The sequence below is a fragment of the Arachis stenosperma genome, chromosome 4, assembly GCF_014773155.1.
Source record: "Arachis stenosperma cultivar V10309 chromosome 4, arast.V10309.gnm1.PFL2, whole genome shotgun sequence".
Classification (NCBI taxonomy): Eukaryota; Viridiplantae; Streptophyta; class Magnoliopsida; order Fabales; family Fabaceae; genus Arachis; species Arachis stenosperma.
The window spans coordinates 13,225,281-13,243,392 of record NC_080380.1 but is presented as its reverse complement, the minus strand read 5'-3'; the positions used below and the strand labels follow the sequence as shown (position 1 = coordinate 13,243,392).

At 40.4% G+C, this 18,112-nt stretch overlaps 1 protein-coding gene across 1 annotated transcript; it reads right to left on the bottom strand.

Moving 5' to 3' along the window:
- Positions 1–12,759: 12,759 nt before the first annotated feature.
- On the bottom strand, positions 12,760–14,552 carry LOC130973545 (stilbene synthase 3-like). The gene is made up of 2 exons (XM_057898128.1): positions 14,311–14,552; positions 12,760–14,021 (listed from the first exon to the last, which is right to left on the bottom strand). The coding sequence occupies exons 1-2, from the start codon at positions 14,489–14,491 to the stop codon at positions 13,030–13,032; spliced, it is 1,173 nt and encodes a 390-aa protein (XP_057754111.1). The 5' UTR covers positions 14,492–14,552; the 3' UTR covers positions 12,760–13,029.
- Between the last annotated feature and the right edge of the window lie 3,560 nt (positions 14,553–18,112).

Here is an 18,112-nt window from a genome sequence, read left to right as displayed (position 1 = left end):
TCTGTGTGTGTGTTATGTGCTATTAGTATATCTGCTTGATATAATTGGCATAAACGTTCATGAGCATGCATTTGGGACTTAAAGCACTAGACTTCCGATATTGAGACTGATCAACTTAATATCGATTGTTTGGTGTGTATAGGAACCAGATGGCGCCTCGTGGACACGGTAGAGGTAGTGTGAGAGGTCGTACGAATGCTCGTGCACCGAAGAATAACCCTAATGACCCAGTGAACTTTATGGCTGCGTTGGAGAACATGGCTGCTGCTATGCAAGCCACTGCTGAGGCTCTTGGTCAACAGATGAACAACCATGGTAATGATGGAGGTGGAGTTCAGGGCCCGATGACACTGGCAAACTTTTTGAAGGTTAATCCGCCTAAGTTCAAGGGAACTACTAGCCTGACTGAGGCTGATACATGGTTTCAGGCTATAGAGCGAGCACTGCAAGCACAAGTGGTACCTGAAGGGCAGCGTGTCGAGTTTGCTACCTATATGCTCACAGGTGAAGCATCCCATTGGTGGCAAGGTATCCGACGTCTTCTGCAGTAGGGTGATGACTATATCACTTGGAATGCCTTTCAAGAGGAGTTCTATAAGAAGTACTTTCCGACTTCTGCTAGGACGGCTAAGGAACTTGAATTGTTACAGCTGAAGCAGGGTACCATGTCCATATCAGAGTATACTGACAAGTTTGAGGAGCTGTTCAGGTTCTCTCGTATGTGCCAAGGGACTCCGGTGGAATATGAGGAATGGAAGTGTGTTAAGTATGAAGGAGGACTCCGGAGTGATATCTTCAGTTCAGTGGGACCAATGGAGATCAGGACTTTCTCCGAATTGGTGAACAAGTGTAGAGTTGCTGAAGAGTGTGTGAAGAGGGCAACCGCCGAGAAAGGGATTCACAAAGGTTCATTCCCACAGAACCGAGGGAAGAGCTTTGCACCTAGAGGTCCGTCTATCAAGAGGGGAAGCTCTTTCAGGAGGCCCAACAACAACAACAATTTCCAAGGGAAGAAGTTTGGGAAGCAACCTCAGAATGAACAAGCTTGTACTAGGTGTGGAAGTCACCATCCGGGAGTACCATGCAAGGCCGGATGGGGTTTGTGCTACAATTGCGGAAAAGCGGGGCATAAAGCCGCAAGTTGTCCGGAGAGGCAGAAACAAGGTGCTGGGAAGGCACAACAGACTGGTCGGGTGTTCACCACTTCAGCTGTAGGAGCTGAGGGATCTGAGACACTTATTCGAGGTAAATGTGAAATGGTTGGTCAAACTTTAAATGCTTTATTTGATTCGGGAGCATCGCATTCATTCATTGCATTTGAGAAAGCCCATGAGTTAGGACTGAAGATTGTAACCTTAGGTTATGATCTAAGAGTGTACAATGCTACCCATGAAGCCACGGTAACTAGGCTAGGATGCCTGGAAGTTTCCTTTAGGTTCAAGCAGCGTGATTTTGTTCATAATTTAGTCTGCTTGCCGATGATCGGTCTTGATCTTATCTTGGGATTGGACTGGTTATCTAAGAACCATGTTCTGCTAGATTGTTCTACAAAGTCGGTGTACTTTATGCCGGAAGATACAGAAGGGCCGGTCGTGGTGAATAATTATTATTTGAATTCGATGATGGTGAACTGTTCCGGAACCGAATGTCAGGGTATCATGTTGTTAACCGCAGGCGTTTCGGGTGATGATCAAAGGTTGGAACAGATTCCGGTAGTGTGTGAGTTTCCGGAAGTGTTTCCCGATGATATTGATGAGTTTCCACCTAACCGAGAGGTTGAGTTTGCTATTGAATTGGTGCCTGGGACAGGCCCAATCTCAAGTGCTCTTTATAGGATGTCACCGTTAGAGATGAACGAGCTAAAGTCTCAGTTAGAGGATTTGTTGGGAAAGAATTTTATACGACCAAGTGTCTCTCCGTGGGGTGCTCCAGTGTTACTGGTAAAGAAGAAGGATGGAAGTATGCGGCTCTGTGTGGATTACAGGCAGCTAAACAAGGTTACAATAAAGAATAAGTACCCATTGCCGAGAATTGATGATCTCATGGATCAGTTATAAGGGGCTGGAGTTTTCTCCAAGATTGATTTGCGATCCGGTTATCACCAGATAAGGGTGAGGGGTGAGGATATCCCTAAGACCGCTTTCAGGACTCGTTATGGTCATTATGAGTACACTGTGATGTTCTTTGGGTTGACGAACGCTCCTGCGGTATTCATGGATTACATGAATAGAGTTTCCGTCCGTTTCTGGATAAATTCGTTGTTGTCTTCATTGATGACATACTGATTTATTCCAAGACTGAAGAAGAGCATGTGGAACACTTGAGGACCGTGTTGCAGATTTTAAAGGAGAAGAAACTCTATGCAAAACTGTCTAAGTGTGAGTTTTGGAAGAGTGAGGTGAAATTTTTAGGCCATGTGGTGAGTAAGAAGGGGATAGCCGTAGATCCGACTAAGGTGGAGGCTGTGATGGATTGGAAGCAACCAACCACCGTAACAGAGATAAGGAGTTTTCTGGGCTTAGCTGGCTATTACCGAAGGTTTATCAAGGGCTTTTCACAGATAGCTTTGCCAATGACAAAGTTAACCCGCAAAGACATTCCGTTTGTTTGGACTCCTGAGTGCGAGGAGAGCTTTCAGACATTGAAGAAAAAGTTGACCACTGCGCCTGTGTTAGTGTTACCCGAGCCGAATGAGCCATTTGAGGTGTATTGTGATGCCTCATTGAAGGGTTTAGGGTGCGTGCTGATGCAGCATCGTAATATGGTGGCGTATACCTCACGACAGTTGAGACCTCATGAAGTTAGTTACCCTACGCACGATTTGGAACTCGCTGCGGTTGTGTTTGCCTTGAAGGTGTGGAGGCATTATCTCTATGGGGTTAAGTTCCAAGTTTTTTCTGATCATAAGAGGTTGAAGTACCTCTTTGATCAGAAAGAGCTTAATATGAGACAGAGAAGGTGGATGGAACTGTTGAAGGACTACGACTTTGAGTTGCATTACCATCCGGGAAAGGCGAACGTAGTGGCGAATGCGTTAAGTCGGAAGTCGTTATATGCGGCTTGGATGATGCTTCAAGAAGAGAAGTTGCTCAAGGGATTCGAGAGTCTGAAAATTGGTACTCGAGAAGTATCCGGAACCTTGTGTTTGAGCCGATTAGAAATCTCAAGTGACTTTAAGTCCGAACTCCTAAAGGCTCATCAAAATGATGAAGCGTTATGGAAAGTGTTACCGGCCATTGAGCAAGGAAAACAGTGGAGAGTGTCGGAAGGAAAGGATGGGTTATGGAGATTCAAGGGTAGGATCATTGTACCGGATGTTGGCATTTTGAGGCAAGATATTTTAAAGGAGGCACACAAAAGCGGATTCTCCATTCACCCGGGAAGTACTAAGATGTACCATGATTTAAAGGCGATGTTTTGGTGGCCGGGTATGAAGAATGATGTGGCGAAATATGTTTCAAAGTGCTTAACTTGTCAAAAGGTAAAGATTGAACATCAAAGACCTTCCGGAATGTTGCAACCTTTAGAGATTCCACAATGGAAGTGGGAAAGTATTGCAATGGACTTTGTGTCAGGATTGCCAAGGACTAGGTATGGTTTTGATGCTATTTGGGTGATTGTGGACCGACTGACGAAGTCAGCTCACTTTTTGCCCATTCGTATGACGTACACCCTTGAGGAGCTAGCACGGTTATACATAAAGGAGATTGTGAGACTTCATGGTGTACCTGCTACTATAATCTCTGATAGAGATCCTCGTTTCACTTCAAGGTTTTGGGGTGCATTTTAGAAAGCTTTTGGAACCCGATTAAGCTTGAGCACGGCTTACCATCCTCAAACAGATGGTCAATCTGAGAGGACGATCCAAACACTAGAGGATATGTTGAGAGCTTGTGTTTTGGACCAACCGGCGAGTTGGGATCAGTATATGCCATTAGTGGAGTTTGCATACAATAATAGTTATCATGCGAGCATTGGAATGGCTCCGTATGAGGCCTTGTATGGGAGGAAATGTCAATCTCCGCTTTGTTGGTATGAAGCTGGAGAGAAAAGCTTGTTGGGCCAGAAATGATAGCTGAACTACTGAACAAGTCAAGAAAATCCGAGATAGGATGCTTACGGCGCAGAGTCGTCAAAAGAGTTACGCCGATCAGAGGTGAAAGCCCTTAGAATTTGAGGAAGGAGACCATGTCTTCCTTAAGGTTACTCCGACCACGGGAGTAGGTAGGGCGATTAAAGCAAAGAAGTTGAATCCTCGATACATTGGTCCATTTCAAATCCTGGAGAGGGTTGGACCGGTGGCGTATCGGATGGCTCTACCACCTCATCTTTCAAACCTGCATGACGTGTTTCACGTGTCGCAGCTTCGGAAGTACACTCCTGATGCTAGCCATGTGTTGGAACCTGAGTCGGTTCAGTTAAGGGAAGATTTGACGCTTCCAGTGGCTCCAGTCAGAATTGATGATACTAGTATCAAACGGTTGCGTGGAAAAGAGGTTTCATTAGTCAAAGCGGCATGGAGTCGAGGCAGTGTTGAGGAACACACTTGGGAACTCGAGTCGGAGATGCGAACGGATTATCCGCATTTATTCTCAGGTAATTGCATTTGAATTTTGTGGGCAAAATTCCCAATTAGGTGGGTAGAATGTAAAACCCGGTTAATTAACGGCTAATTAACCCATAAATGAGAATTTATTCTAGAAATCCTAAAATGTGATTTTTATGGCTAAATGTGATAGAGGGGATTGAGACGAGAATTTGGGTACCAATTTTATGGAATTCGGACCAAGATTGGACCGAACGGGCCAAACCGGGCCAACCGGACCCAAAATGGGCCCTTGGCCCAACATAACTAGACCAAAACCCTAGTTTTCAGCACTCTCTCTCCTCATTTGTTACACACACAAGCTGAAATTAGAGAGAAAGGGAGGAAGAACACTCTCTCAAGTTCTCTCCTTTGCTTAATCTTCAAACTACCATAACTTTTGATCTAGAGCTCCGATTGCTGCTCCATTTGCGGCCACGCGTTCAACGCGGAGAGCTCTACAAAACCCATACAATCAATCTTGAGGTAAGCCACGTGTTGCTGTTCGAAATTTCAGCCCTTATTTTCGAGTTTCATGGGTGAAATGTTGAGATTTTGGGTTCTTTGATGTTATAGAACCCAACTCTCTTGAAGGAGAAGGTTAATCTTGTCTCCTTGGACCTTGGGTGTGGTAAGATTCTCAACCCTAGTGTAACTTTGTTGTTTTATGATGTTTGGGTTTTGAGATGTTGTGTATGGGTATGATGATTGTGGCTTAGGTTGTGTATGCGTGAATATTAGAGCTTAATTGGTGATTTTGAAAAGCTTGGAAAGGATTTGGTGGTGAAAAATATGATCTTGGAGGTGTTGAGGCCTTGAGAGCTTGTGGATAAGTGGTTTGGAAGTGCTCCGGTTGAGCTTGGGAAAATCGGCTAAGGTATGGTTTCGGTTTTCCGTATCTAATATGTAATGTGGTAGGAAATACTTAGGCTAGAGGCCCTAAGATAGGTATTGAATTGTTGATGTTGTTGAATGATTGAGATATATGATGTGGTCATATATGTGATGATGATTATTGATGCCTTGGTGGTATGATGTATGAGAAATATGCATGTTGTGATATATGCTTGATGATTGGTTATGGTTGAATTGTGGGTTGAACCATGTTGATGGTGAGTATGATGTTGATTGTGTACAATAATGATTTATTGGAATTGGTGTTGTTGAGAATTGGCATGAGGAATAGTATATGATATGTCAATGTGTTTGAGTTTGAGCCACTTGGGTGAAGTGGGGTAAAATGATGAGATAGTGATTTTGGTAAATTGTGGTAAAGTGTCAATGTGTGAGTTGAGGAGGCTTGATGTTGAATTTGATATATTTTGATTGGTTTCAAAGAAAAGGGATGAAATTGGCATGTTTTGATAGATTTTGAAAAGAGTTGGAAATGGCTTGTTTTGAAAATGGCACCTTGTGGTTTTGTATGAAAATATGGTTTTTGGGCATACTTTGACGGGACATAACTTGGACTACGGATCACTGTTTTGTGCCAAATCTATTTAGAAATGAAATTGGATCCGGGATGTCCATGCCGTTCGAAGAACGGGTGAAAAATGATTTAAAATGAGGAAGTTATGTCTAATGAAAGACAGGGGTTTGAATCTGTGAATTCTGCAGCTTTTAACTTAGAAAATTTTTAGCAGAATAACCCCTTGCGCGTAGGCGTACCTGGCGCGTACGCGCCGATCTTCCAGAAAATGCCATCCACGCGTGTGCGTGATGTGCGCGGGCGCGCCGATTGTGCTGCACCCAATGCCCAGCCATTTTCCAGAGAGTTATGCCAGAACTGTGCCAGTGTTGTGCCTGGGGCACGAGAACACCCACGCGTACGCGTGGTTGACGCGTGCGCGTCGATTGGCAAATTTTTAATCCACGCGTTAGCGTGCATGACGCTTGCGCGTCGATGAGTTTTTGAGGCCATCCAGACGTGCGCGTGGAGTGCGCGTACGCGTGGCCCTGTTTTCATCCCAAAGTTGATTTTTGAGTTTTAAAAGCCAAATCTCATACTTCTAAGCCTCCGATCTCACCATTTATATCTTAAATCATTATGATATGTCTAGCTATGAGAAGAAAGGCTAGTGAATGTGGTAACTTGCGAGTGAAGCAAGGAAAAATGAATGATCAATGAGGATCAAAGATGATTATGTGAGATGTGGAGGATGGTGGTGGAAGTGCTTCTTATGCCATGGGCCGAAAGGCCGTATTTGTTTTTGAATTGGCTGGTTCTGGATTGAACCGTGAGCCGGAATAGCTGTGTATGCTATGAATATTGGCTGGTTCTGGATTGAACCGTGAGCCGGAATAGCTGTGTATGCTATGGATATTGGCTGGTTATGGATTTAACCGTGAGCCGGATGGCTGATATGGATGTTGATCCATGGATGAGAATTCATGCATGTTTATGCTGAATTATTGATAATTGTGATTTGCACTTCCACTAATGGAGATGAGAGTTTCCCAGGGAAAAAGCAGTGGCTAGCCACCACGTGCTCCAGGTTGAGACTCGAAGCTCTTTTGACCTTATGTCATAAGTGTGGCCGGGCACTGTGAAAGACCCGGATGAGCTCGCCCCCGTAAATATTCACCAGTGAAGGTGATGGATATAGATCATGATTATGATCAAGTTTATGATGAGTATAACTCGAGTTGGGGTTGTGTGACAGAGGGACAGTCCAATGGTTAGCTACCAGGACTTGTCGGGTTGGCTCTATAACCGACAGATGATATCATCAGCCGCTAGGAACAGGCATTCATCATATGCATACTATATGAATTGTTTGAGATTGCCTATTTGACTGCATATTACTTGCTAATTGTCTAAATGCCTTAATTGTTCCTATTTGTATATTCCTTGTTTGATATAACTGTGTTTGCTACATTATACTCCTGTTGGTGGTTGGGAGGTTTGAAGGAATTGGAAAGGGAAGTATTAGTTAGACTGAAGAATCTTTAGTCAGATGCCCTTATATGGTTTAGCTTGTTTATAAGCTTTGACATTATCTGGAGGAAGCTTTAGGATTGCCTTTGGCTTTCCTCTATTATTATGTATTATATATGTGGAAGCTGTTACCATGCTGGAGACCTCTGGTTCTCACCCATGCGAATTTTGTGGTTTTTCAGATGCAGGACGTGATGTTTCCCGCTGAGGCATGCTAGAGGCTTCTATTCTTGCAAAGATCCTTTGTTCTCGGGGCTATGTTTTGGTTTATTTATTTTGCTTAGATACTTTTATCTCCATTAAATAATACAAACTGTGATGACTCCTCTTATGGGAGATTTTGGAGAATAGGTTTCCGTATTTGTGTCCCTTTGGGTTTCCTTTGGGGTTTTCCTTATTTTATCATATGTATATATTGTTATGCTCGGACCGGTTATCTTCGCAGCCGGATTCTGAGTCTTGATATTCCTGTTTTTGACACTCCTTTGTATATATATTATCTCGCGTTGGTTTATCCTTGTTCGTTACGTTATCGATCGGAGTGTTGCGCTTTTGAGTTGCGGTTTTTATTTACCCCTTTTTCTACAAAGGCTCCTAGTTATAATCAATCATTCATACTACTATACGTACTAAATTTTTATTTTAGAGGTCGTAATACCTTGCCATCTCTGAATTATGACTTAAGCATAAGACTCTGTATGGTAGGGTGTTACACAAAGCAATGCCTTTGGAACTACAAGCAACTTCCATTCCAAGAAAGTATTTCAACCAGCCTAAGTCCTTAATACTAAATTCAGCATCAAGAGCCCTTTTAATAGCTTCAATTTCAAATAGATTATCTCCAGACAAAACAAGATCATCAACATAAACAATAATAATAGCCAAGCCAAGCTTAGTGTGCTTGATGAACAGAGAATGATCATGAGGAGACTTGATAAAACCATGTTGGTGAAGAAAACCACTTAATCTTAAATTCCATTGACGGCTTGCCTGTTTCAAGCCATATAAAGAACAATTCAACTTACAAACAGCACCATTTGGAACATCGAGACCTTGGAGAGGTTTCATATAAACCTCTTCTTGCAACTCACCATGCAAGAATGCTGTATTAACATTTAATTGGTGAAGTTTCCAGCCATGGACAGCAGGAAGAGTAAGAATCAGTCGTAAAGTGGTGATTTTTACCACTGGACTGAATGTATCAAAGTAATCATAGCCAACTCATTGACGAAAATCTTGAGCCACCAGATGTGCTTTGTGGCATTCAACACTACCATCTGGATTACACTTCACTTTAAAAACCCACTTGCATCCAATGATGTGCTTTCCAATAGGCAAAGAAGTAATAGACCAAGTCTTATTCTTCTCAAGAGTGAGCAATTCCGCACTAATTGCATTTCTCCAGTATTCGTGCTGCACAGCTTGTTCATAAGTCTTTGGCTCAACTGTTGTGGTTATTGCTAAGGAAAAGGCTCTATGGATAGGGGACAACTTCCCATAATCTACCATATGAGATAGACCGTACCGCTTGGAACATGATTGGTTACTAGAGCTTCCTGTTCTAAGTAACATACAATGATAATCTTGAAGATAAGAAGGTGGTTTATGTGTACGAGTTGATCGTCTAAGATCCTGATTATGCATGTTATCATTTGAATGAGAATTAGATGATGCACTATTTGGTGGACTAGTAGAAGCTACAAGTGAATCAGTGAGTGATATATGGTTACTAGGCTCATGAAAAGAATCAGTAGTTGCATGAGATGGATGAAATGCATTTAAGGAATCATAAGTAAAAAGATCAAATCCATTAAAATTAGAATCAGCAATAGGTAGAGAAGAGGCATTTATGGATTTTGTGAGCATGTCATCATGAAAAGATTTATAAGGAAAATAATGTTCATAAAAATCCACATTTCGAGACAAAAATAGTTCTCTAGTGTGAATATCAAACAGAATATATCCTTTTGTGCCAACTGGGTATCCAAGAAATATACTCTTTCTTGCTCGTTTATCAATTTTTTTCCTTCCATGAGTTAACATTGAAGCAAAAGCCAAGCATCCAAACACTTTAAGATGACTAATGTCTGCATCCTTACCAAATAAGGTAGCATAAGGGGTTTTATTTTTTAAAACCGGAGTTGGAAGTCTATTAATTAAATGAACAGCTAAACCAATATCAAAATTTCAAAAAGTTTTTGGCAAGGACGATTGAAACATTAATTATCTTGCAATGTTAAGAATATGTTGGTGTTTCCGCTCAACAATACCATTTTGTTGAGGTGTCTTAACACATGATGTTTGATGCACTATACCTTGTGAATTATAAAAAACATCAAGTTTAAACTCAGGACCATTGTCAGTTCGAATAATATTTACTTGAGAATTAAAATGTGTTTTCACATAGGCAACAAAATTCTGGACCAAACTGCTGGCTTCTGACTTTAATTTCATGAAATAAATCCATACAAATCTGGTTTTATCATCTACTACAGTTAAAAAATATTTATAACCTTGTAGAGAAATAAGTGACATTGGGCCCCAGATATCGATATGTATTAAATCAAACTGTTTAAACTTGTTGTTTCACTAAGGGTATATGGTAAAAAACGTTTCTGCTTGGCATAATGACAAAAATCACATGGTTTAGAGCAAGTAGATACAGAAAACTGCACACAAGGATATATTTGTTTGATAATATTAAATTTGCTTTGGGGTACATGACCCAATCTAAAATGCCATAAATTTTCAATAGAAAAATTTGAAGTTTGTGTAACCAAATTTGCTGTCCTAAGATTAGAAGAAAGTAAAATCTTGTCACTATAACTTTGCATGTCTAGAATCCTAGTACTCCTATTATATGTTGTATTTTTCATGTTGTCCTTATGTGCTAACTCTAATGCAGGAAAATCTAGCATGTATAATCCATGCTTTGCTCTAGCTGTGTCAATCATCTTCAAAGAGGTCTGATTTTGTATCTCACAAAATTTGTCAGTAAAAATACATTTGCAATGCAGGCCTTCTGTAAGTTTGGAAATAGATAAAAGATTGAAGTTAAAACTTGGTATGTACAGCACATCCGTGAGATAGAATGTAGCTGAAAATACCACAGTTCTACTTATAGTTGCAGTTGTGTGTGTTCCATCTGGTAATTTTACTAGAATTGGTCTAATATGTCTAAAATTTGTAAAAAAATGCAATGAGTGTGATACATGATCAGTAGCTCCTGTATCAAGCACCCAAGAATTTGAGAAAAAACTTTTTACTGACAAAAATTGCGCAATATGAGAGCTCATGCAAAGTTTATAAGTCTCTAAAGGTATACATACACTCCCTGCATTTGATTGACTGACATCTTTCACATTTGCTCCTTGAAAAAACTGTGCACACTCCTGCCGAAGAAAGGTAAGCAGTGCATCTCTCAAACTCTGATTGAATTGGGATTGACCATCAGCTTCCTTGTCCTGCTTGACATTGTGGGTGCTGCTCTCTTCAATTCCAACAGCAATATGATTAACCATAACTCTATTGCTAGTTTCTCATGGCCATTTCTGCCTCTGTAAATGAGGTGGAAATCCATGTTTGTGGTAACCACAACATACCTTGCCTTGTGACAATAAGAACATGTCTTAGGTGCTGAATTCCTTCCACCTTTACTTCCACGAGTTCCTCGTCCTCTTTCTCTAGAAACACTGCTTGGATTATTGTTGAAATTATGAACTGAATTGCCCAAAGTTAGGTGTAGGAAGTAAACACTTGCTGGATCTGCAAGTAAATTGGTACTTGATTGTGGCTGCAAACTCAATAGTTGGCTTATAATGCGAGCTATATTTCGAAGCTGAAAGCTCTCATGTGAGCCGTCCCTTGACATTAGGTCAGAAGGAATGTTGGCCGTTGATGCTAATTCAATGCTCTATTGGTATCCAAAAGCTTCACCTCTTTCACGATCCTCCACGCTCACCGCACCATAATAAAATCGTGATCTGGATCTAATTTTATTGAAGAAAATAAAATTGAAGTGGAAGAAGAAGACTCAGAGAAAGTGAATTTGTCATATGAACAAATACAAAACTTAAAATTGAAAGAAAAAACCATAGAGTTCATTAGAGTACATATTGTTATCCACTATTTATAGCTATTAGAAAATTAACCTTACTAAAACCTAACTCAATATGGTAAATAAATTAACTATGGTTATGAGGTAATTACTATTGCTAGCTTTAACCTCTAACCAAAACAAACTTTTCTATCATTCTAACTAAAGTTACAAAGAAATTATCAACAAATTATTCAATCATAATCAGTTACAGCTTGCTTTTGTGAGTCATTAGATACCAGCTTAATATCATCTCCAACAAATAACGTGCAACTATTAACGCAACAATCAATCTTTACTGAAGTTAACCCGAGTTTAAAAACTATTTTTTTTAGTTTCTTAGTAATTTTCTCAGATTACATTATCTTTTGGGTGCGTGGATCTCTCTCATGAATTGAAGCAGTTAATCGATAGATCGCTGAGAAATATTTTCTTCAGATTTAGTTGTCATTAATCTAATAGAAAATGAAAGTTTAGTGTGATTTGCTTCATTAAAATTGTTTAATTTGTATTATAAAATAGAAAAAATCTAAATTTAGTTTTAAAAAGGCTAACATATACCATGTAATACATTAATTTTAAAAAGATGAAAATTTTCTTTTAGAATTAGGGTTGTTTAATCGTACCAGACATTCGAAATTTGAGTTTGATTATAAAGAGTTTAAAATACTAGTTTGGTGAATTTCATTTCAAAAGGAGTAGATACCGGCAGTTCCGAGAAATGCTGCTGTTTTCTAAACGTATTCTGCATGTAGAGGTATAAAACCAGATATATATTTAAACTACTATATATGCTACTTTAATGTGTGTAACACAAGTTATAACTAGAACAATACACAATAGTATATATCAAATTGAATTTTATTACGTATTTGCAACAACACAAGATGACATGAGTTTCTATAAGATTAATTTTATTATATTCAAGCTTGTATAATAACGTAACATATTAAAAATTACACAAGAAAGTAACATTATATTATTATATCATTGCACGAGATACTTCAAACAAACGATAATATAAAAAACTAGAAACATAATAATCCCAAGCCTTGGACTATCATACCTAATATATACTTTGACTTTTTTTTTAATGGAATCTCATGAAGGTGCTTATTGCTGTATTTATAGATGATAATGCAATCCAAATATTGGTATCTATCATGTTGCTCAATCGAAAAGAATTTGATATATATTAGTTACAAACTTTGGTATTGAATTCTTAAACATAAAGAATTAACTTTAGACATTTTTATCTAAGTTTTCATTCATCTAACTTTAGACATTTTTATCTAAGTTTTCATTCATCTAATATTCTATATGGGTCAATCTGGGCCATATTTTAGAGAAAAAGAAAATTATTAAAAAATAACATAGTCGTATACATGCAGAGACATATAATTATATGTATCATATGGCCACGCTGCGGAGAACAACAGTTTCAATAGTAAGACCAGGACCAAATCCAAAAAGTACACCCCAATCAAGTCCTTCTCCGGTGGTTTTAAGCCCTCTTTCAAGGGATTTCTTTCTCATCAAATCCATAATGAAGAACACACATGCACTTGACATGTTACCGTAATTGCTAAGCACATCTCTAGTGGCTTTCATTTTCTCTGGCTTCAAATTCACTTTCTGTTCAACTTGGTCTAGAATTGCACGTCCACCAGGGTGTGCAATCCAAAATATTGAGTTATAATCAGATATACCCAACGGATCAAAAGCTTTACTGAGTGCTTCGTTGATGTTCTGCGAAATAATATCAGGAACACTCTTGTTAAGATAGAATGTAAGTCCAACTTCACGAAGGAGACCACCAATAGCTCCATGGCTGCCAGGGACAAGTTTTTGATCGGTCGAAACAAGCTCAAAGATAGGCTTCTCAACCTCTGGAACAGGATCAGAACCAATGATAATCGCAGCAGCTCCATCCGCAAATAATGCTTGCCCTACAAGACTATCCATGTCTGTTTCACTAGGACCACGGAAAGTAACTGCAGTATTCTCAGAACAAACGATAAGCACACGAGCATCTTTGTTGTTTTCAGCCAAGTCCTTAGCCAAGCGAAGGACAGTGCCGCCAGCGAAGCAACCTTGGTGGTACATCATGTACCTCTTGACGCATGGGTCGAGCCCTAAGAGTACGATGAGTTCGTAATCAACGCCGGGCAATGCAACGCCGCTGGTGGTACAGAAGATCAAATGTGTGATCTTAGACATTGGCTGACCCCATTCCTTGATGGCCTTGGTTGCTGCCTCTTTTCCAACCCTTGGTACCTCTCTGATCATCATGTCTTCCCTTGCATCCAACGACGGTGCCTTGTATGCGCACATATTGGGGTTCTCTTTTAATATCTCTTCTGTTAAGTACATATGTCTGTTCTTGATCATTGTCCTCTCACCTAAAATGATATATAATTCACATCCATCAGTACTCATAAATAAGTATGTGAAACATCAAGAAAGTATATATGACCAAAATAAATTTGTGTATATTTAGGAACATAGGGAAATAGTAACTTGTTAAGTAGTTATTGTTATTACTATGAGTTGGATATATATCATATTATGGTACACGGTATAATATGTTAATTGTTGTGTATCAATAATTAATATCAAAGTAAAATGATGAATTTTAGGTTGATAAATAATAAATTAAACAACATCAAAATATTTGATAACAATACTTACAAATACGTTGGAACTTTTTCTTTAGGTCAGTCATGTGTTCGCTATTAGTTACTCTGAAATAATAATCTGCATATGTACTCTGATCAACACAATTTGGTGGATTTGCTGTGCCAATCGCCAACACGGTTGCTGGGCCTTCTGCCCTTTGTTGAACCTTGCGGATGTCATTCACAGCCACCATGTTTTCTTAGCTAAGATCTTTGGGATAGCAAAGCTCAGATATGCTCTTTGGAATAGCAAATGTATTTTGATTTGATGAAGACTTAGGCAGGGGTGGGGGGATATTTATATGCTTGAGAGTAAGGGCATATGTGGAATTAAATGGATATAGAAAACGTGCTCAACTCAAAAGTGTTGTGATAGTGACAACGATTATTATTTATTTAGTTAGTTAACTTAAAAAATGATGTTCTCAAAGAAAGGATAGTAAACTCGTGATAATGTCCCAGGTCAGCACTATTCGAAAACGATGTTCTCTGACTTTGAAAGGATAAACCCGCTGCTATTCTGGACCAATAATTTGGAGGTTCGGGGAGAAAGTTTCTATTAGGAAATTTCTATTACATCACTCTCTTATTCAGTGATTTATTGGAGAAACTTATAAAAATTGTAAAGCCCTGGAGGAAGCAAACACTTATAATAATTATTTTTGTGGTATTATATCAAATTGTAAAGCCCTTTTGCACTTGTTTAAAATACCTATTTCTACTTAGAAGAAAAAGGGTAGCTGGGCATATCACGTGCTTCACTAGTACCATTATATCCATGCCATGTTCAAATCTCTTCGAAGCAAAAATGTTCGTGTGTTATTATAATTAATGATACTTAGCTTATTGTATATTCATAAGTGATGTTATCACTTTTATATAAATTTAATTATTAAAATTAAACATGATGTAGTTGGACTAGGTGTGTGAGGAGTTTGGTGGATGAGAGTGGAGTCTACCACCATATATGAGTCTGCTGGTCTTAATTAATTGACTATATTAGATGAGTTTAGTATATGAATTTACTATGATGGCGGCAACCATATTTGATTGGATTGAGATATATAACTGATATGGCCAGTAAACATCAGTTACACGTTATAGCTCGGCTACACATCAGCCCCAATCATAACCGACGATTTCATCATGAATGACCTTGAAGCAATAACGTCGGATTCACCATTTATGCTCTTCCCAGACGTTACATCTGAAGGATAACGGCCAAACTTCTCCTGCTAATATAAAGCAGACAAAAGACCAAAAGAAGGTACGTAACTTTTTCAAGATTAAGAACTATCATCCCTACAATACTAACTTGAGCGTCGGAGTGCCTTTGCAGGTACCCACCCTCGCCGTTCGTTCGTCGCCGACGTATACCTCGGTTCACTCTAAGAGTCTGCCGATCTTACCAGAGGACGAGCTATACCTCGGAATTACCAAGTAAGAACATTTGGCGCCCACCGTGGGGCCCGGCAACTCGAAAAACCATTTGCAAAGGTCCCAAAACACCCTTGAAACACTACCATGGCTGACGTCCCTCCCCCGACCCCATCTGAACTCCTTCGGATGGTGACCGAACTTCAGCAAGCAAACCAACAAATGGCGGAGGAAAACCGAAGAATGCAGGAACAAATTGCGCAGTTGGTTGCTAATCGGCTGGAACACAATGATGATCTGCACAATCGAGAGGAAAATCATGAACGTCGGTCAATACCGACTCATGTTTCAGAAACGCCTCAGCAGGAAGAAGAAGAAGCTCAGCATACAGAAAGATCCCAACCAGGCGATGAGGAAGATGAGCGCGACAATTCTGCCGGACCATTCACGGCCGACATTATGAATTTTCAGCTGCCTCAACAGTTCACCCTGCCGAACACTCTGACCCCTTATGATGGATTGGGAGATCCAAAGCAGCATATCAAGAAATTCCGATCTATTATGATCGTTAATGGTGCATCTGACCCTATTTTATGCCGTTGTTTTCCATCTTTTTTAGACGGTCCTGCACTTGACTGGTTTTGTTCTTTGCCTGCAGATTCAATATCGCGTTTTCAAGAGCTGGCAAAGCAGTTCGAAGACCACTTTGCAGCATCTGCAATATACCAACACGATTCTGACTACCTGACGACGATCAAACAAGGACCCTAAGAGAGCCTCAAGGATTATATTACTCGTTTTACAAAAGTTGCAATGAGGATCCCCGACCTTCATCCTGAAGTCCATCTCCATGCAATCAAGAGCGGCCTCCGTCCGGGCAAGTTTCAGGAGACGATAGCTGTAAGTAAACCAAAAACCTTGGCCGAATTCCGCGAAAAAGCCAAGGGACAGATAGACGTCGAAGAACTTCGGCAAGCCCGGAAAACAGAAAAGTCAACCGCGACCAAGGACGATGATAAGCCCCGCGACAGTAAGAAAACATTCAAGCCGGTTCCCCGTTATGAGTCGTACACCCAATTCAACACAAAGAGAGATGACATTATTAAAGAAATACTCAACTCAAAGTTGATCAAGCCTCCTCGTAAGGCCGGCGCCTATCCGGAGTCTAAGACCGTTGATAAATCCAAATACTGCACCTTTCATCAGAAGCATGGTCACACAACGGATGAATGTGTGATCGCTAAAGATCTCCTAGAACGCCTCGCAAGACAGGGACATCTGGACAAGTTCATTGCCGGGCGCATGCAGAAGAATACAACCTCGGCTTCCGACCTTGTGACAGCAAGTCCCTCATCAAAGGAAAAAGACAAAACACCAGCCCAACCCAGAGGAATCATAAACTGTATTTCAGGAGGATATGCAGGAGGCGGACATACAAGCTCGGCGCGGAAGAGGACTTATCGGGCCATGTTGGCCGTTACAGATGCCCCTAAAGTACCCCAGCCGATCCAAGATCTGCCAGAGATGACTTTCGGATCAACCGACTTTAATCATACTGATGCTAATTACGACGATCCTGTAGTGATTTCTATCCAGTTGGGGGACCTAATAGTCCGCAAAGTGCTTCTCGACCCCGGAAGTAGTGCAGACGTCCTATTCTTTACAACCTTCGAAAAGATGAAATTAAGTAACAAAATTTTGCAGCCATATCATGGAGACTTGGTCGGATTTTCCGGGGAACGAGTCCCTGTTTTGGGTTCCGTGTGGTTACAAACCACACTCGGTGAGCAACCATTATTTAAGACACAAGACATTCAATATCTTGTTGTCGACTGTTTTAGCCCTTACAATCTAATATTAGGTAGACCATTTTTGAATAGATTTACAGCAATTGTGTCTACAGTTCATCTGTGTGTTAAGTTCCCTGTGCAGGATAATTTAGTGGCAACAATACATGGTGACCTCCATGAAGCTCGGCAATGCTATAATACAAGCCTGAAGCCGATCAAAAGGAACAACGTGGTTCAGATCAACTCCATCCAACCTGACCAACCGAGTTTAACGGAAATAGACCCCAGAGCCGACTTTGAAGATCGGCCCATGCCGAATGAAGATTTAGCAAAGGTGACCTTGACCGAGGACCCCGCCAAATACACCTTCATGGGGACATCTATCAATAAAGAGGAGAAGGAATCACTCACAACGTTTTTACGACAAAATGCCGACTTGTTTGCCTGGACATCTGCCGATATGCCCGGAATAGATCCATCTGTTATCACCCACAGGTTGGCAATTAATCCAGAAGTTCGCCCAGTCTCTCAAAAGAAAAGAAACCTCGGGGCAGAAAAACGCCTCGCGTCCCTGGCCGAGGTAAAAAAGCTCATTGCCGCAAATTTCATCAGAGAAATCAGGTTCACAACATGGCTCGCCAATGTTGT